The 20524-nt window shown below is 42.1% G+C and overlaps 4 protein-coding genes across 4 annotated transcripts; 3 read left to right on the top strand and 1 right to left on the bottom strand.

Moving 5' to 3' along the window:
- The first annotated feature begins 1001 nt into the window (after positions 1 to 1001).
- Positions 1002 to 2538, top strand: H1-2 (H1.2 linker histone, cluster member). The gene has a single exon (XM_047557277.1). The coding sequence runs from the start codon at positions 1031 to 1033 to the stop codon at positions 1667 to 1669; it is 639 nt and encodes a 212-aa protein (XP_047413233.1). The 5' UTR covers positions 1002 to 1030; the 3' UTR covers positions 1670 to 2538.
- Positions 2539 to 8344: 5806 nt separating this feature from the next.
- On the bottom strand, positions 8345 to 8755 carry LOC124988097 (histone H3). Its single transcript, XM_047557281.1, has one exon. The coding sequence runs from the start codon at positions 8753 to 8755 to the stop codon at positions 8345 to 8347; it is 411 nt and encodes a 136-aa protein (XP_047413237.1).
- A 1362-nt stretch (positions 8756 to 10117) lies between these two features.
- LOC124988107 (histone H2B type 1-B-like) lies at positions 10118 to 10825 on the top strand. Its single transcript, XM_047557292.1, has one exon. It carries the CDS (start codon positions 10148 to 10150, stop codon positions 10526 to 10528), a length of 381 nt encoding a protein of 126 aa, XP_047413248.1. The 5' UTR covers positions 10118 to 10147; the 3' UTR covers positions 10529 to 10825.
- An 8822-nt stretch (positions 10826 to 19647) lies between these two features.
- Positions 19648 to 20097, top strand: LOC124988100 (histone H2A type 1-B). Its single transcript, XM_047557285.1, has one exon. The coding sequence runs from the start codon at positions 19684 to 19686 to the stop codon at positions 20074 to 20076; it is 393 nt and encodes a 130-aa protein (XP_047413241.1). The 5' UTR covers positions 19648 to 19683; the 3' UTR covers positions 20077 to 20097.
- The last annotated feature ends 427 nt before the right edge of the window (positions 20098 to 20524 follow it).

Raw genomic sequence — 20524 nt, 5'->3', positions numbered from 1 at the left:
GCGTTTCTGACTATAGGGGGTTCTTCTGAATCATGACAAAAGGTATTTTTACTGGAAGCAATCTAAATTTTCAGGTGCTGAAATTAATCCTTGCAGTATACCTTACAAAATAAATATATAAATAAGTGCTTGCTTTGAAAACATCGTCTCCATGTCTCTAAGTCTGCGGAGGTTCTTTGTGGCCTTAAGGGTTCTCTTTTCTTTCCTTATTATCTCTATTCTTAAAGGCCAGACCCCCTGCCTTGCTCAACTCAGAGGGGAACCTGAGAGCTTTTTAAACAGCCCAATTTCTCGCCTTTGGAGAATAGAAAAGAGTGCCCCGCCCCCATCTATGAAAAGAGGGATTTGGTACTTTCACCATCCTTAAGTCAAAGATTTAAGCCTCCAGCCCCCCACTACTCGGGACCCCCCAGAGTTTAAGGACCGCATCCCACCCTGCCCTAGCTACTCTGGACTGGCCCAGGAAAGTCGTGTCCCAGTCCCAGTTACCTTGGGTCTGTATGCAGAATTCACCGAGGACCTGTGTTACTTCCCTGGCGAAGAAACAAAATTATCGTGAAAATTTAGGTCGGAACCATTTCGTTTTTGTTCCCAAAATAAGGGAAGCATGTGCTCAACCATCCCTGAGAAAAAGAACTTTCAGGGGCAAAGGAGCGACCAGGTAATTTAGAAGAAAAACAGAAAGTGGTCTCTGACTGCCCTGGACTTCCTTTGGAGTTGGGGGAGTTGGGGGCGCTTAGACACGTTGTCTTTGGGTCTGTGGAAAAAACAGATGGAGAGCAGGAGGCCCGAGGCTTCTCGGATTCTTTCCTGATCAAATCCGAGAAATTTGGTGCGGGGTATTTTGATATTTTCTCCCTTTTGTGAGGTGGAACAAACACAACTCGGGCGCAGCGCGGCGGTCCCGAGACTGCCAGTCGCCGGCGCCCGGCGCACCAATCAGCGCGCGCCTGCGCTCTATATATACGGCGGCGCGACTCTGCGCTGCACCGGCGCACTGCTACTCGCACTCGAGTCCCAGGCCCTCAGCATGTCGGAGACTGCCCCAGCCGCTCCTGCCGCCGCGCCCCCGGCGGAGAAGACCCCTGTGAAGAAGAAGGCTGCCAAAAAGCCTGCGGGGGCGCGCCGCAAGGCGTCCGGACCCCCGGTGTCCGAGCTCATCACCAAGGCCGTGGCCGCCTCCAAGGAGCGCAGCGGAGTGTCCCTGGCCGCGCTCAAGAAGGCGCTGGCGGCCGCGGGCTACGACGTGGAGAAGAACAACAGCCGCATCAAGCTGGGCCTCAAGAGCCTGGTGAGCAAGGGCACCCTGGTGCAGACCAAGGGCACCGGCGCCTCGGGCTCCTTCAAGCTCAACAAGAAGGCGGCCTCCGGGGAAGCCAAGCCCAAGGCCAAGAAGGCGGGCGCTGCCAAAACTAAGAAACCCGCCGGCGCGGCTAAGAAGCCCAAGAAGGCGACAGGCGCAGCCACCCCGAAGAAAGCCGCTAAGAAGGCCCCGAAGAAGGCCAAGAAGCCGGCTGCGGCCGCAGGGGCCAAGAAGGTGGCCAAGAGCCCCAAGAAGGCCAAGGTGGCCAAACCCAAGAAGGTTAAGAGCGCATCCAAGGCCGTGAAGCCCAAGGCTGCCAAGCCCAAGGTGGTGAAGCCTAAGAAGGCGGCACCCCGGAAGAAGTAGATGGTTATGGTCTGCTTCTCAAACCCAAAAGGCTCTTTTCAGAGCCACCACTGATCTCAAAGAAAGAGCTCGACGCTTTACTGTCCTTTTCCCTCCAGGACCCCACTGCGCGGGTCACTAGGCCGCATCCGGCCTTCGTCCCGTGGACTTGGCAGTTGGTGGGCTAGGGCGTCCCGCCCCGGATTCCTGTCTTAATTGCCCCAAGGCCCGCCAGCGGTCCTGAGGCGTTTCCCGCGGCTGACGGGCTCGGGACAGTCGCCAGCTCCGCCCCGGGGCGGAGCAGCAAAAATAACCGCGAGGGGGACGAGCCGCTCTGGGCCCAGATTGGAGTGCCAGGCGGTTCAAAAGTCCCGCGCTGCTCTGGGTTGGCCCGCCCGCGCCCTTCATCCTGTGTGTAATGGGGCGGTAGCCGAGCTCTTCCGGTTTTCTGTTGGGTTTGAAGTTTTCCCGTTTCGCCGGGTGTGTCGCGGACGGCGACACTTTTGCCCGGAGCCAGGCGAGCGTGTGCTGGGGCCTTGGTAACGCCCGGCCTTGTGAGGGCGGGTGCGCCTGTGCCACCTTGTCCTGCACGAGTGCGTTGGCAGAGCGCCACCGAGCGCGGCCGCCTTCCTTCCAGCCAAGGCTGCCGCGGGGGTGGTTCCTGTGTCCACGCTCGTCCGCAAGGGCGTGGTGGTTGCAGCGGGTTCAAAACAGTTTAGCCATTTTGTTCCGGCGGATCCGCACTCAAAATTCTGGAACCAAACTTGCTTTAGGCTGTTTTTGTGTATGGCCCAACTTTTCTACGCTAAAGAGAACAAAGTACTGGTGAAGTGTTCAGTGTGTGTACGGATGGGAGGCGTGTTTCTAATAAAACCTGTGTGTGATTTTCATTAGCGGTTCTTTGGGTCCTTCCTTAATCCTCGGTCTTCTCTTGATATAGATGTTCAGGCGCCCGATTTTTCATTGTGCTGGACACAGATTTTGGCAAAACCCGTTACAGGGACGGGCCTCTGGATGCCTACAGCTGTTTTTCCACCATTTCCACAAGGTCAATCTAATGTGAGTTAATTCTCCAGTGGGGTTTATCACCAAGAAGGGAGAAAAGGAGGGATGCAAGAAAGGACTCCCATCGGTTCTGCCAGTAATTTTCTGTGGTCAATTTTACATTAACATGAAGTAACTTACTGTTAAAAAGTAAATCGCCTTTATCAAAGGCTAACTTCCACAGATAGGTGGGCTACATCTCCAGATTATATTCAGTTCCTTTAATCTTTCTGGTCAATTCTGAGGTAGGATCATTGTTTTACGTTTCCTCAGCACTATCTTCAATGCCAACAATACTTAATACATAGGTAATCAAATAATTGTTTAATGAACTTAGATATTATAGCATGACTTTAATAGGTGATAGGATTAGGATTCAATTTTTTAATTGCTGTTGTTTAGAATTCTGTTTAAATTTTTTTCTTTTAATGTTATTTTGCTTATTTTGTTTTTCCATATGTACTTTAAGATGTGCTCCATCACCCCCCCATCCCATCACTCAAAAAAAAAAAAAAATTACTGGTAGTTTTATTGGTGTTGTGCTAAAATTATAAATCAACTTGTAGATATGAAAGTTTTGGGAATTTGTACGAGGAAGTTGAACCCATGGTCACTTTTCCACTGAGCTATATCCCCAGTACTTTTATTTTCTGTTTTGAGACAGGGTATCCCTAAGTTGACAAAGGTTTAGGTAGGTTAGTTAATGATGCTGGCCCGCAACCTCTGATTCTCCCACCTCACCTTAATCCAGTTAATGGGATTATAGGCATATGCCATGGTCCCAGGCAAGAGTTTTCTTATGCAAGAAATTTCTTGTTTTCTGTCCATGTATTTTTGTTATCTGCTCAATTTTAAATTTTCTCCAAATGTATCTTATTGCCTTTGAGACATTTATCTTTGTTGCTGTTGAAAACAGCACCCTATGAGATTTTAGATTTTTTAGAGTCAAAGTGCATATTGAAGCTACTCAGTTATTGAGATCTATGCACAAGTGAATTAACAAACGGTAGAGCAGTGCTGTCCATTGCTATATAAGGTGAATACAAATGCCAGCCACACCGTAATTTTAAACCTAGAAGCAACAGTAAAAAAAAAAAAAAGAATTTAATTATACTCTTAATTTACCTTAATATACTAAAACATTATCTAACATAAAAGAATGTGTTTGAGATGTTCTACATTGTTTTTTGTTTCTCACACTGTCTTGCAATCTTGGGTGCATTTTTACATTTACAACACATCTCAGCTCATAGTAGCCCATTTCCAGTGCTCAGTTATCCATATGTGGCTTGTGGACACCACATGGACAGTGCCACTCCAGAATGTTCTCTGGTCTCATCTTGGGCTTCTCTGATCTCATCTTTGGTTCAAATAATGCTGTTTTAAAATATATGATATCTTGTGTGTACTAAAACTTTGAGGATAGATTATCTGACTTAAACCAGTGGTAGTTGGTGCAGAGGTCATTGAACCAGTTTGAGCCAATGAAAATTTCCATTCAAAAACTGGAATTGAGTTCTAGAAGCAGAGATGACCTGATGTCAGGGTGTAGCGGGTGCTTACTTAGACAAGACAAAGGAGAAGCCAAGATAACCTGTGGGGCAAAAGGAGTAGACAGGGCAAACCTGCCCAGAGAGACATGGGTAAGATATTCCGAGAAGCACCCTGGCTTCTTGAAATCTGAGTTTCTGGTTCTTTAGGCCATCTGAACTCTTGCCTGGGGCTGCCTCACTTTCAAGTTGAATCAAGTCACAACAACCTGGACACCTAAAGGTATTCCAAACAGGCTCACAATATTTCCATACAGTCTGTTCATTTCTGTGCCCCTTTTTCCTTCATTTGAAATTACCCATTTACTTGATTTTAATACCACTTCTAAGAAATAGGCAGGGGAGTACTCAACCCAAGCAAACAACTGATTTTGTATTTTTCCTTCAATGTTCTTTGTGATCTCAATATACTCGATTTTATATACTTTTAAATGATCTTAATACTGAATATTCCCTGCAAATTTATTTTCATAGGTCGAAGATGTTCTTTATTTTCAAATGTAATATTCCTCATACTTACAGAGAGCTAAAATTTCATAAAAACGTCCTGGTCTTTATGATCTTCAGCAATATATTTCTTCAGTTTGTCCACGTTCTTTAGTTTTGTACATTCCCTTGCAATTTTTCACATTGTTGACTGGATTAGTTCTATTGAGCCACTCTTTGAATCAAAAAAATGGCCATTATAAGAAAAAAAATCCTGGTCTTTGATTTAGTTTATGTAACAGGGAGGACAACTTTTCCTCTACCCTGTTAGCTTCAGTAATTGAGGAACAGCAAATTTAACTGACAAAGGACAGATTAAGGGAAGGAGGATACAATTTTAATGGTATTTTACATACACAGAGTTCACTAAAAGAAAGTGAAGGCAGACTTGGGAACTTATATTCCATTGCAACAAAGGAAAGGGAGTTTGGGTTTCAAGGCAGGGATACATTTGGGGGAAGTGACTAGGAAATATATGGGGAAAACTAAAGGAAGGTAAGGGTTTTCTTTAGGAAGCTTTATTCTGGCAGACTTCTCTAAGTACCACTTCTTTACCTGAAGTAATAAGAGTTGCTCTGTGGTTCCAGGCATAGGAACACCTTTACAAGGCACAATAGTGCCCTGATTTTAGTTAGGTAAGGGAAAAACAGAATGCTTCCTATATTGGTTGATTTTTAATTGCTTTCAGCTCAAAATAATACTTATGCCACCAAGGTATATTTTGGAGTGACATTCTGATCCCCTTCAAAATCCATATTTGTCATTATTAATAATATCATTTTCAGTTTTTCATCTAGTTTTATAAAATATTGAGAAACAGAAATGATAGTTCATATAATTCTCCCAAATGCTGATAATTATCCCAAAATGTCAGTGAATGTTTCATCAACTAAGCTGCTGACCAACTCTACAGTGAAAATCCAAGTAATTGTCTATGTATAATAGAAGAGTAATAGAAATTATGGGCTATTTGCAATGCATTATTCCAAACTTTCTTGCATAGTGATTTCATGACTGAAAAATTGAATTTCTTATTATTCCTACTGGGCAGTTTCAGGTATGTGAACTATGTGCCCTGAGGAAATGCAGAAGGTGAGTTTAGTGGTTGAAATCCATGTCAGAGATGAATCTGGACATGAGGGATCGGATTAGATCACTACAGGATTTCAGAAGGGATCAATGATTAAGGACACAGTGACAATGGTCCTGGGAGCTGCTATCGCTAGTGTGCTCCCAGCATGCCAAGCACTGTTGCTGATCAACTTTGTTCTCAAACACGCCCTTGTCACAACATTGAGGTAGGTACCATCTTTTCTCCCATTTTAGAGATGAAGAATGGAGATGTGGTAAGCTTAAGGATTAATTAGTTATCTAATCTTCCAGTCAGTGTAACTATTTTCTGTGTACTAGTGATATTCCTCAGAAATATTAACCACGTTACTTAAAAATTTCTAGTGCCCCATTAAAGTAAAAAGAAACAAATGAAAACTAATATCATTAATCTAGTATAATAAAGTATTATTTCAATAAGTAATTTAAAAATATTGTTACCTTTTTTTGGTGTTAGGGGTCTTTGAAATCTGGCATGTATTCATTTTAAATCTAGAGTACATCTCAATTTAGATTGGGCACATTTCAAGTGTTTTATAGTTACACATGGCTAGCAGTCACTGTCTTGGACAGTACAGGACTAAATTCTGTGGGGAAAACACTAACAAATACTTTCCTAGAATTTATATATTTTCTAGGAAATAATAATTCTGACCTGGTTCTAAAGCCTAGAGCGCATCCCTGAAATTTGATATCCCATGGGCTAATCCCACCCACTTTGCTTCACACCAGGTCTTTGACAGGAGACATGATCATAGACCTTAACCCAATCAATCTACTTTAGTTCCTCCTCATTTACCCCAAAGCAGCCCCCTGTTTCTGAAGCAGAATTAACTTTGAAGAAACAATATTTGACAATTCATTTTGGGGTAAATTTATTAAAAAACTATAGTAAAAGTGTGGGCTTGGTGTGAGACTAGCTGAGAATTATTTCTGGTAGTAGTGGAAATTTGGCCAATTTAGCAAAATTTCTTAGGTTGAAATTCCTCCTCTATAAAATGGGTGACAGTGAGAGTATTGCCTTGAAATGCTATAGTAAGAATCATGCATAATTCAGGCCAATAACTTCACATATTACTGAACCCATGAAAAATAGCCTGCCTCTAATGAATCTATTGTTTTTATTGTCATTTCCTTCCATGGAAGATATTCAGTACTGAATGGATTTATTAAACCTTGTAAAGTTGAACCAGGGAACTCACCCTAGTGCTGAATGCTTTCAATTTGCCTAGTCAGCATTGTATACTGCAACAATAAGCTTTCTCCTCCTGGATTCTGAGAATAGCACCACCATCCAAAATCCAAAGCCTCAGAGTAAGCCAGGGCTCATCTCATGCCTAAGAGTCATGCCACATCAAGGCAGGCATTCGGATCCAGAATACTTCTATAGAGGTAGATATAAGTGAGTATAATAGAATGCAAGGGAAGCCCAGGTATAAGTTGAGAGTCAGTGCACAAAGGGATATTTATTCTGAATCTAAAAAAACTCCAGTGTCACCATCTCACATTTCCAAGGCCTCGAGTTGGGCTCTAGGAGTCTACTCATTTTGCTCAGATTGTGTGTAGCTATACACTGGTATGAGATTTTTTCAATCACAACTGGGTTAAGACCACTTATATTATATTTCCACTTAATTATCCCTTTATGATTACCTTTGTCTGATAGTGTTGGAATACTGATGAGAATATTTTCAATTTGCATAAGACTTTAGCTGGATATATTTAGTATGGGGTTGAAGAGATATGAAGTGTGATCTGCTGGTGCACTCATAGTTTAAATTGTTGCTGATCAATCCTTTGTAAGAATGGCTCCAAGTAAAATTCCTGCTGCTCACTGTTGACCACTCACCGTAATTCCTGGCAGACTAGATGTCACGTTGTGATTTTCCAGTGTTCATAGCAACCAGAACTGGGAGTGAGGACACAGTAAAGAATTAAGATTTGAAATAGAGCAAGCCAGAAGCAAGTCTTAAAATTCTTTCAAATTTTCCTACTCACATATCTAAAGTCTGACAGGACTTCCCGGATTTGAAGGCAACGCTAAAAGTTTGCCCAAAAGTACTGTTTGTTTTAAAGCTGAACTTTGTCTAAATTCCTGATAATGGAAAAAAATCGCAAAATCTTATCAAGGATAAAACTTTCTGGACCTCAATTCCCACTTCAGGTCATTTTAGACCTCCCAAAGTTCTAGATGAGCACATTGTAATTAGTCACTATTTGGTATAATCCTATAAACTTTTAGGACTGGATCAGTGCAAATTAAATGCCTCGAAATCTTGCCAGCTAAACCATGGTTTGGAAAGTGTAGCATGTCCTTCAACTTAGACCCAAACAGCAATTTAGGAAAAAAAAATTCCCAGTAGAAAGTAGTTATACTTTAGAAACTGAATCCCTACCTGTGTAGAATGACTAAATGCGTTAAAACACCGAAAACAATGTCACAACTACCTTTAAAAGAATTTGTAGGTGGCTCTTAAAAGAGCCTTTGTAAAGTAGGAGATTGGATTTATGCCCTCTCCCCGCGGATGCGGCGCGCCAGCTGGATGTCCTTGGGCATGATGGTGACGCGCTTGGCGTGGATGGCGCACAGGTTGGTGTCCTCGAACAGCCCCACCAGGTAGGCCTCGCTCGCCTCCTGCAGCGCCATGACGGCCGAGCTCTGGAAGCGCAGGTCGGTCTTGAAGTCCTGCGCGATCTCGCGCACCAGGCGCTGGAACGGCAGCTTGCGGATCAGCAGCTCGGTGGACTTCTGGTAGCGGCGGATCTCGCGCAGCGCCACGGTGCCGGGCCGGTAGCGGTGCGGCTTCTTGACGCCGCCGGTGGCCGGCGCGCTTTTGCGGGCGGCCTTGGTGGCCAGCTGCTTGCGCGGAGCTTTGCCGCCGGTGGACTTACGCGCCGTCTGCTTGGTACGAGCCATGTGGAAGCCTGGGTGACAATACGTAGAGAAACGACTTAAAGGTTGCCCTTAAATATAGTTGAAAGCATTCTGATTGGCCTTTTGATTTTTAAATAGTCCCGCGCAATGCGATCATTGGTTGAAGAGTAACCTAGGTGATTGGTTAATTAGAAGAGACTCTGATTGGATAAATTGCTCCCCTGTCTGTCTTGTTAGTCTCCGTGATCAGTGGACATAAACTTTAGGAAGCCACATGTCATCCCACCTCCAAATACCATGCGCATAATGAACCATTTAAAGATCATCTAAGACTGAATCAGTAAGTCTCACTGGGAACTGAAATTAACTTGCTTTCGCAGGTTATCGTTGCTATTGCACAACCAATCACTGGACCACAACAAATGTTCCATTTTTATGTTGGGGAAACAGTATTTAGCTTAAGGGTATTTAAGGAAAAGTTCGGGCTGCTTTATTTTTGGCCAACACAAGTTTTCTTGTTCTCTTTTTTGAGTGTGACATTCCCGCCTGTATTTTAAAAACTATCTTATTCTTGTTTTAGAATAAGATTTCTTGTATATGTCGTATTTTCCTGGAATTTAGTTTCTAAACACCAGTGTTTTAAAAATACGTTAGTTGCTAAGACATTCAGACGGGATTAAGAATACTCGTGGCATAACTCTAATCAATTTCCTTGTTGAGAGACGGCTCTGGATAGAACATTGAAGGAAATTAACTTGGTTTTCTAGTGTTGTGTGGATTTGTTTCCCTCAGACTTGTGGCTCGCTCTTCTTGGACAGCAGCATCGCTTGAATGTTGTGCAGGATGCAACCCTGTGCGATGGTGACTGCACAGCGGTTTATTGAGCTTCTTTGTCGTTGGGGAAGGCAGGTGGCGCGTTGCCCGCCAGCTCCAGGATATGGCAGTAACTAGAGTAGGGCAGGCAGGTCGACCGGCATTCTGGCCCAACCCGCTCCGCGTAGTCGCCTTTGCCCTGCCGGCAGTGGCCTCGGCCGATGGGGAACTGCAGCCGGGCACAGAGGAACGCATTTGGCCTAGGTACCAGTTTTACCTGCCTGTTCGACACATCCAGATATAGCAGTGTTTAAAAAACAACATGCTAGGTACAAAAGAAAAAAACGTCTTGCAGCATCAAGAAAACAGACTGATTAGGGCTGGGAAAGTGAGCAATCCCATTGGTCAAAATATGTTCTCTTTCTGTCCAATAGAAAGAGAGAATATTAATGCTCTACTTACATAGCCCCGCCCTTTGCTTTCTCTATCCAATCAGAGGTGCACCTTTCTAAACCCTTATTTGAATTACAGCACTATAAATATACCAACTCAGGCTTGTTCCTCTTGCTTACATTGTTGCGGGGAGTAGGAATAACTTTTGAACAATTGTTAAGGGCCGCTATGCCTGAACCCTCCAAGTCTGCTCCAGCCCCAAAAAAAGGCTCCAAAAAGGCTATCACTAAGGCACAGAAGAAAGACGGTAAGAAGCGCAAGCGTGGCCGTAAAGAAAGCTACTCCATCTACGTCTACAAGGTGCTGAAGCAGGTGCACCCCGACACCGGCATCTCGTCCAAGGCCATGGGCATCATGAACTCCTTCGTCAACGACATCTTCGAGCGCATCGCGGGCGAGGCGTCGCGTCTGGCGCACTACAACAAGCGCTCGACCATCACGTCGCGGGAGATCCAGACGGCCGTGCGCCTGCTGCTGCCCGGGGAGCTGGCCAAGCACGCCGTGTCCGAGGGCACCAAGGCGGTCACTAAGTACACCAGCTCCAAGTGAGTGCCTGTGTAGGAACCTCATCATCCAACGGCTCTTTTCAGAGCCACCCACTTTGTCGAAAGGAAGTTCTGCCACTTTCTAACATAAGCGAGGACAACTTGCATATCGGGGATTGGGACCGATTTAGAGCTATTTGTCTCGGACGGTTGTTTAACGCATCCCCAATAAAGTATGTTTTACGGTGTTGTATTACCGGCTAGTTCCCCCTGCGTAAGGTTTAGGCTGCTTTTGCAACTATTTTCCCCTCTCCCACCCAGGATGTGTCTGAAGAAGATTGTAATTTTCCTACTGGACTGTGAAGCGATTAAGGAGTTTGAAAGTATGTAGTTTCTGGGGGTCGTTTTTCTTATTCCACTTGCAGAGGGGACGCGGGGGCTTCGCGCAGGCGAGAGGCAGAAGTTCATTCCTGAGACTTGAACTTGCCTTGCAAGTTCTGTAGTAGACCTTGGCAACAATAAGCGGGGCTCATGATTCTCCTGGGCACCTCAATGGAGTGTACCTACAGCTCTGCACGGCGAAAATAATTTTTAGTTTCGTTATAATTGACAACTAAAATCTCTTACATTTCAGAAATTTGGACCCCCATGCGCCGCTCCAAATTTCCTATTCGGGCTTATGGCTACAAAAGGGCGTGGATGTTGTGGAGCTCAGAGGAACAGCGTTTGAATTTCGCGCCCTCCCCTATCAGGCGTCTCCCGGCAGTTGACTGGGAGGGCCCTTTTAGAGGAACACAGTGGTTTTCCTTCAAAGACGTTTTCCAAAGAATGCGGGTTTCCCAAGGAACTCTAAAGGGGTGCTGGTCGAGAGAGGAGTTAACAGAGGCCTGCCTGCGTCCGGGGTCCGGGGTTGGAGAAGGGCAGAGGCAAGGGAGTTAGCTTCTGACTTCTTAGTGAAGATGGGGGCGGCGAAATTCCCATAGGCCTGTGACCACCTTAGGAGTGACAGTCAGTAACGTTTTCAGATGCAGAAAATTTAGGAAGAGTTTTTCTAACAGGAGCCCCTCCTAAAGATTTTAAAATACCTGAATCCCACACAAGTTGTCAGTGGATCACTGTATGAAAAGCACTTTGTATATCAGTGTATGCAAAATGCTCCTGTGAAAGAGGTACTTGACTTAAAAATCAATATTTTTTTAGACTATAAATCTGCCCTTCCTTCCCCTCAAAACATTAACAAACTCAGTCTGCAGTTTAAGAAACACCTAGAGAGAGATCTGTTAACATCTCTCTATGAATTTTCAGTGACCTCTGAAATAGGAGTATTTTCTCCCCAACTTATCTTTTATACCTTTTTATGTCATTCCTTTCCTCTTATTTTTCTCCTTCTTTTAAACTGGATATCAAGAATACTTGATTTTTTTTTTAACCCTAAAACTACAATTTTGACAGTCCCAAGGCCAAAACTCAGTAGGCAGTTTTACTATCCATACTGACACTTAGTTGATCTTTTGCAAAGGCATGGGGATGTTTCTTTTCCTTTCTTTCTTTTGTCAGATGTTTGGACTCTGGGGCTGGTAAGGAGAAGTCATAAATATTCATAAATTTCTCCTGTTGATTCTGTTAAAGCTCCATCTTTGGACATCACAGACCCCCTGAACAAACCCACAAACAAGTGAAACCTCGGTATGTATCCCCTTCCGTAATAAATTCCCACATTTTCTCAAGAGCCGCACCTCTGGGTTACAGAATAAATGAAAGAAAAATAAAAGAAAACAACAACAACAACAACAAAAAACTGTACTACAATCCCAGTTCTCCTTTTTAGTAAAGGAAAGATTTGCCTCTCTATCAAAGATGGCCTGGGCAGGAAGAGTTGATTCTGCACAAGGAGGGAGAATAGGTGTGGTGGGAAGTTCAATTTGAAGAAAGGTTGACAAATTTTGGAAAAAAGAAGGCCCACAACAAGACTGATGACAGAAGACCCAGGTCCACAGACTTTCATGATTTAGGGGAAGGGGAAAAAGAAAAACAACAACAACAACAACAAAAAAAAAAAAACCACAAAGAAATCAGGAGCTAAGGAATGCTTTGGGCCTGCTTCCTGGCAGGTTGGAGGACAGACCTCTCAATGACCTTCAGTATGTCAGCAACATTTGATGTGCTTTTCTTTTCCTTTAATTTCTACTAAACACAGACACAGTGTTGCTTTTATGACTTTCTAGAAAAATGCCTGCCTATTATTAAAGAATAATAATAGCCACTACAAATAATTTCAAATAGATTGATTGGTTTCAAGACATACCACCTCAAAATGTGACATCTTGACATTTGAGAAAACAGCAGTAGAAAGGTCATTCACACTTTCTCCCAGTCCTTCTTCCCTGAAGAAGACCATAAAAAGTAGTGAAGAACACTCTGACCATCTTCTGAAGTAGGTCCTAAGACCTCATGTGACAGAGTCTTCTTAGATCTGGAGTAAAGGAACATACTTGTCTCTGTGAAGAAACAGGAACCTAAAGAAGCATCTAAGCAAACCGGCCTTGCTAAGTTCCCTGGTGTGTTAACCATTAGCTCAGGCACTTTCGTCATTTGTACCTCAGGACTACCTGCTCTGCACCAAATTTATCGTAATATGCCAGTTCCTCTGCTTCTTTAGAAGTAGCCTTTCTGAAGGTTCGCTTGTCACATCAAACTACATTAAATAAATGTGTGTGCTTTTCTTGTTGGTCTGTTATAACAACCTCAGCCAGAAACCTAGTGATGGGTGAGGAAAAAAAATAACTTTCTCCCCTACGATACACAAAGAAATTCTAATTTTATTATCAAGGACATTTTGGTGACTAGTGTTTCAGAAATTTCACCTTGTGCAAGTCTATACACAGTATATGAATATTTCATCAGAGATCAAGGTTTTGCTTTTGCTTTTGTATTATCCTTTTAAAATATGGAGAGAGTCTAATGACTGTTTTAGTGATTCTAATGATTATTTCATTGTAGGAAAGTAGGTAACTTCCCTTCTTTGACCTTTCTTTTTTGAAAATTAGAAATCCTGTTACCATGAACATATGTTTTGATAATTTTCATACACTTAGATTGCTTTAGGGGACTTTTAGAAGTGGATTATAAATCCAATGATACACAAACACTGTTTTTAATACACATCTGCAATTTGTCTTCCTGAACAGCTGTTTATACTCTCCAAGTGTAGGCTTTTTGCTGGGAAGACTTTTGACTGGTATCAGTTAGAGAAGGCACCAGGGGAATCTGCGTAATACATGTTACTAAGCAGCCTTTTTGTGCCTTTATTTTCCAGAACATGTGCCTTCATACAATTTACTACTCCAAGAGACTTAGGCCTTTTATCCTTTGTCTTGTCAGGATTTCATGATTTACAACCCATTCAGTGTATGAATTTTTGATTTCATTTGCTTCTTTGGGTCTCTGTTTCTTTGTGAAGGGTATCCCGCCATATAAATCTTTATATTAAATAAATGTGTACATTTTTCTCTTGTCAATCTGCCTTTCCTCATAGGGGCCCCAGCTGAGAACTACGAAGAGGATAGAGAAAGGTATTTTCCCCACTCCTGAGGTTGCCATTTTATTTTTTGTATTCTGGTGTCTTTGTGTTGTTTTATTTTCTAATTTTCTTTGTTTCTACTATTCATGTCTCCATTCTCTATTTTTGCTGTTCTATGTATTAAATGTTTTCTTTAAATAATTCAACAATGATTTGTTCGTATTATCTTCTTTGTTTAGGACTATCTTAAATACTTCTTTGACATACATTAATGATTGCATCAGCTAATGTTATAATTTTATCCTCAACGTAATTTTGAAAACTTAAAATAATCTTATTACCCATATTTTTGCATTTTCTGTTTTTCTTCCTTCCTTCTTATAAAGTACCAATCTGTTTTATAATTTCCTTTTGTTTTCAAGGACTTACTGTTTTCATTCTTCTTTGGAAAAGTATGCTGGCAAAAAACTTTTTTTCATTTTTCTGAGAACCTCTTCTTGGGCCTTAGCTTCCAGAGCTGCTAGGATTACAGGTGGGCACCAGCATACCCTGCCAATGTCCCTATTCATTTTTGAAAGATAAATAATTTCCAATTGGTTTTCTTTTAGCTCTTTAAAAATGTGTTGACACTTCCTTTTGGCATATGTTTTCTAATAAGAAATTTGCTGAAATCAGTTTGAATTGAGTTTTGCCTTATAGGTAAGCTTTTTTTTGTTTGTTTTCTCTTGTTGCTTTCAAAATATTTTCTTTAATGCTTCTAGAAGGGTTGGTCCCCAGTGTAGCTAAATTCAGATATGGGGGTTCTGGATAATGATTGAATCATAAGAGCCCTGACCTCATCAATGGATTAGTCTACTGCTGACATAATTGAATGGACTGTTGGGAGGTGTGGAAGCTGTAGGTGGTGGGCCTAGGTGGAGGAAGCTGGTCACTGGAGACTTGGGCTCCTTCCTCTCTCAGCTTCCTGGTAGCAATGAAGTGAGCAGTTCTGCTCCACCACAGCCTCCCTGCCATGATGTTCTCCTCATCACAAGCCCACATTAATGATGGGAAACTACTGTGGATTGAAGTCTCTGAAGCTGAGAGACAGAATAAATCTTTCCTCCTTTAAGCACATTTTCTTTCTTTTCGTAACTTTTGTTACAGCTATGAAAAGCATACTAACACAATAGCAATCCTGCCTTCCTCCACCTGTCAGTGTCTTCTTGTGCTTATCTTATATATAATGCTTAGGAATCAAGAGTTTTCTTTCTTTCTTTCCTTTTTTTTTTTTTTTTTTTTTTTTTGGCTCTGGGAATGGGTATCGAACTCAGGGCCTCCCACTGGTAGGCTGGGCTCTTCTACTGAGCTACATTCCCAAACATTTTTTATTTTTTATTTTAAGACAATCCTTCCTTAAATTGTTTAGGCTGGCCTACATCATGTAATCCTCCTGCTTCACACTCCCAAGTACCTGAGATTACAGGTGTGCACCCCTACAACCAGCTAAGGATATCTAACTATTTAGCATGAAATTGAGAGAAATGTGGTCTACTCTTAGTTCAGAATTAGATGTTTATATGCTTTCAAAATAATTTTCATGTATCGTTTCTATGTCATGATATGGGAAAGTAGATTTGCAGCTACTATTTTCAAGTTAATTTCCAAATTACTAACACCTGTAGAGACCTGCGGTCCTCTCTGTTTCCTTTTGTTGATCTAGATTTACTGACTTCCTTTCTTATACTTCCACACGACTGACGTTTGCACAGTGGCTGGATGACTTGAGCCATCTGGATTGTCTCTAAGCAATCCCTTATTCACTGAAGGAGTTTACATATCACCTCAAAATATGTTAATCTGGAAAATTGTTTTGAGTTAAAGGCACTTTGAAATAGCACATACAAAAAGAACAATCTGATGTCAGATTAAACTCCCATGTGCAACATTTCTTTCTGTACTTTGGAGAAAGAAGATCTTCCTATCCTCCGATGGGATCAGGGAATCAAGGTTGAAAAAAATCTGTATAAACCCACCTTGATAAGCTAACCCTCATCACCTGGTCACTTCGGCCCTAGTTCAAGTTCCTTTGTCTTGTCATGTTTTCACAATTTATTACTCTGTCCAACTTTACATGTCCGACACGAAGTGTTTCTGAAGGCTTCTTTGTGAAGTATAAAACATTAAATAAGTCAATATGCTTTTATCTGGCCTATCTGTTATGACAGGGCATAACCAAGAACTAAGAATGCGTACAGGAAAAAATTTTCCTCCCCTATAATAACCTCAAGGAAGGTAAGATTTTTTCAAGTGAGTAGGAGTCATATATTTTCATTACTTGTATTAAACAAAAAACAGATATTTCTTTCACTGTTTATGCAAACCAGGGGACAAGTTATTTTGCTTTCACTGCTCCTGGGTTGGAGTTATTATTACTACGTTCCCTGTCATATTTGAATGGAACAGGTAACACCCAATATTTCTCTCTCCCATGCCCATTCCTCATTTTTTTTCAAAAGTCTTTAGAATTTACTGATTTGCAGATACCAAGTGCTAGTTTCCTTATTTAACTCAAGGTAATGTGGCTGAGTGGAAAAATTTTTTGTTTTCTCCATGAAACAGAATAGAATCCTGATGCGATGGTCATACAGCATCCTTCTTGTAGCCTCGGTATTTGAAGAAGTCCTTAATCTTGCTAGCCCTGTTCATTTCCACTGCACCAGTTAAAAGCCTATTTTGTTCAGGAAATTAAACAAGTTGTAACTTCTGACCCTTGGCTTCTGAGATCCCTCTGTTTTTTAAAGCACGTGACATTTTACTGTTGCTCATCATGCTGGCTTCTTCACCCCATTAGGCCTGAATTCCAGTGTCCCCTTTGGCTGGTTGTGGTCCTGCCCACCCCCTTCATACCCACTCTGTCTTTCCTCTATTTTTCTCGATAGCACTCATTACAAAAACACACTCTACACTTGTGCTCTGTACACTTTAACCTTATTGTGACCCTCTGAACAAGAACATTAGCACCCAGAGGTCACAGGTTGCTGTCAGCTTTGTCCACCATATTTCAGGCACCTAGAACAGTCACTGGCATTTAGCAGGTGCCATTAAATGTGTGTTGAATCAATGTTGGATATACATATTCTTTATAAACTCTCCAGATTTTTCTAATTCACAGTGGTCAGTCTTTTCTTCCTTGTGCTCTTGTATCCAAATCTTCATTTTGGATGCTGACGACACACTGCTTATGTAATCACCACACACACAAGTCTTCCCTTCTCAAAAGATGGTCAACCTAAAACTGTCTTAAATATCTTATTGGTGGTGTCTATGGTGAAGACAATCATTAAAAATAAAAGGACTTTGACTACAATTAAAAGTCATAGGAACCAGAAGATATGAAAGAAGAGAAACTGTTAATAGAAAATAAGCACCTTTTTTCTCCTGCCAGGTTCTCTGGGGCAAATCATGGTTCATTGACAACTTTGACTTAGGAGGAAATCAGAATTTATTTTCTCTTTTTCTTTTTCTTTTCTTTTCTTTTTTTCTTTCTTTCTTTTTTTTTTTTTTTTTCTTTTTTTAAATTTATTACTGGGTATTGAATCCAGGAATGCTCTACCATTAAACTATACCACAGTCCTTTTTATTTTTTTTATTTTGAGACAGGGTCTCCCTAAATTGCCCAGACTGGACATGAACCTGCCATCATCCTTGTTAGATCCTTAGGTCAATGTAACTCCATTTTGAAAATCAGCACCTGCCCACCCAGGCATGACTTGACCTTCCTGATATGCCCACCCACAAATAGTCCCTAATTACCAAAACCATAGCAAAGAAACCAAATAACAATCACAGGACTAGACAGGTTATTTTTTAACTACTCCATTGTACATGACTATATAGTTAAGAAGTCTTTTCCTGCCAGTTGCTGCACCTGGCAGACTCTTTCTGTTAATCAACCTTCACTTGAACTCAGAACTGGGTCTCTCCTGGATATTTGCACCAGCTACCCTAACACTCCTGATTTCCAGGTATTATGTATTTTTGCAAGTTAGACTTTTCTTTTCTTTTTTTTTTAAATTTTAATTGATGAAAGGGATGGAATCTAGGGTCTCACACATGAGGCTACGAAAGTCTCTATCCCTGGGCTGCATCCCTAGCCTGCAGATTTCTCCCAACCATGTTCTTATTCTTACCATTTTTCTTTGAGGATGAGTAGATCCTAGGATCTGAGTGTTCAGAAGTTCCTTAAGTAATTATTCACCTCCAATTGCGTATCATCTCTTCCTAAATAATGTAACATAAAATGGAAAGCAGCACTATATCTCCTAACCAACTTTCTTGATTTTTATGTTCCTGGACATGAGAGCTTAATAACAGGTAATGTCTCTATAGTCATATTTATATAATGTTTCATCATATATAATCTCAATTTGAGTATTCATATGCTGTGTAGTGGTGTTTATTTTCCCATTTCCTAAAATATACCAGAGACTCCTCCTCTTCATGTGCTTCAATGTTATGAAAGGATTCAGGAAATGTCATCCTAAGGCATGCCATTTTGGCAAGTTGATTATGGCCACCTGAGGGCTCTTGTTGAACAGCTAACTCAGGAATATGTTTTTTTCCATAAATTCCCCTTATCTGTCTAAAGAGGATCTATCATAAATTCCCTTTAGAAATCTCAGCAAATATGGAAGATGATCTCTCCATAGAAGAGATTGGAGGTCAACACAGTTCCAAGCAGACTGTCTTGTATCCTGAGGGTCCCTAACTCTTTCCTCAAAATCCTTGATTTCCCTGTGTACCCCCAACACCCTTGGAGAGTATAATAGCTTCTGGAGTTTACTGGGCTTCTTTCTTGTGCTGCCGGCGTGCCTTTTCTCTGTTAATTGGCTGTTGTCAATTTATTTCATAGATTAAGTTATGAAGTCCTCAGGCAGTGGTGGAATGTGTTCCCTCTCAATTAACAATTTCATAAATAGAAGGGTTACAGTGTAGACTGATGGGAAGTTTTCAGAAATAAGCAAAATTCTCTTTTGTAGCCAGAGGAGAAAAGAACTAGAGCAGAGTGTTGGGAATGGTACAGGAGCATGATGGGAGTTTTTTTCCAGTCAGGTGGTGGGAGTCCTTGGTGTCATTAAGTCAGTGTTATCCTTGGGCAAAGGAAATAAGTTTTTAAGATCTATCAGTTCTCCAGCCTCTAGAATGCAGTCCTTGTCCTGCTTTCATTGTTCATGAGGTGACAGAAGAGTTGGGTTATAATAATGAATCATTTGTTCATTTTCTCTGTTTTCCATTGTGAGGCTTATGAGGTAAACTTTCCTGGCGTTCTGAAATAATAGGGAATTCATTCCTTTGGAGAATTATAAATAGCAATCCCGGAAAGAAACTAGTGGTCTAAGTCAGCAATGAGCAGAAACACTCCAGCCCACGGCTGGTTTTAAGAAAATCGAATTGATGCAATTATTATTGGTTTTTGAAGGCTCATGAAGTATGAATGGTGATTGGATAAAACACAAACCTTACACTAGATGCATGAACTGTATGCAAATGAAGGATTCAAATTCTCATTGCCCATTGGGTAGTCGACATCAGCCAATAGGAGAACTCTACACAGCCTACCTCCAGTGAGTATAAATACGTCTCATTCCTTGTCTTTTATGGCATTTTATCTACCTTTTCTTCTAGAGCCGTTTTTTCCCATTTAAAACTAAGGGACAATGTCTGGTCGCGGAAAACAAGGTGGCAAAGCCCGAGCCAAGGCTAAAACTCGCTCCTCTCGGGCCGGCCTGCAGTTCCCGGTGGGCCGGGTGCACCGCCTGCTGCGCAAAGGTAACTACTCCGAGCGGGTCGGAGCCGGCGCGCCGGTCTACCTGGCGGCGGTGCTGGAGTACCTGACCGCCGAGATCCTGGAGCTGGCGGGCAACGCGGCCCGCGACAACAAGAAGACACGCATCATCCCGCGCCACCTGCAGCTGGCCATCCGCAACGACGAGGAGCTCAACAAGCTGCTGGGCCGCGTGACCATCGCGCAGGGCGGTGTCCTGCCCAACATCCAGGCCGTACTGCTGCCCAAGAAGACCGAGAGCCACCACAAGGCCAAAGGAAAGTGAAGTGTTGATTCCTTTACAGGTCACTTCCAATTTTCCAAGAGCCAGAAAAACTAAAAACAAAAGGCTCTTTTAAGAGCCACCCACTATTTCTGGTAAATGAGCTGTTATGCTTGGAATTAAGCGGTGCACATTAAGGTTTGGAGCTAAAACGAAAGTAGGTTGCAGATACGCGTTGCTGTAAAGAATTTTAGTGTTTCGATATGTGGAAAAACCGTGAATGGAGAAATGTAACCCTGCTTTTTTGCAGAAATAAAGTCGTTGAATATTGTGGGGGAGAAGGAAGCATGTTTAATGTCGTATTGAACCCCTCCTATTTAACCTACGTTGCAGTCCGTCAGATGTAGGAAGAATTAGACTATAACTTAGACCCCAAAACGGACCGGAATATTGCTCTGTAAAGCAGCCCTAAGGTTAAATCCTCTACGAAAAGCTGGGAAAACAGCTCTGG

The sequence above is a fragment of the Sciurus carolinensis genome, chromosome 7, assembly GCF_902686445.1.
Source record: "Sciurus carolinensis chromosome 7, mSciCar1.2, whole genome shotgun sequence".
NCBI classification, from domain to species: Eukaryota; Metazoa; Chordata; class Mammalia; order Rodentia; family Sciuridae; genus Sciurus; species Sciurus carolinensis.
This window is presented reverse-complemented; position numbering and strand designations above follow the sequence as displayed.

What these genes read in the sequence shown, in the direction of transcription:
- H1-2 (XM_047557277.1), top strand. Translation starts at nt 1,031, where the DNA reads ATGTCGGAGACTGCCCCAGCCGCTCCTGCCGCCGCGCCCCCGGCGGAG.
- LOC124988097 (XM_047557281.1), bottom strand. Translation starts at nt 8,755, where the DNA reads ATGGCTCGTACCAAGCAGACGGCGCGTAAGTCCACCGGCGGCAAAGCT.
- LOC124988100 (XM_047557285.1), top strand. Translation starts at nt 19,684, where the DNA reads ATGTCTGGTCGCGGAAAACAAGGTGGCAAAGCCCGAGCCAAGGCTAAA.
- LOC124988107 (XM_047557292.1), top strand. Translation starts at nt 10,148, where the DNA reads ATGCCTGAACCCTCCAAGTCTGCTCCAGCCCCAAAAAAAGGCTCCAAA.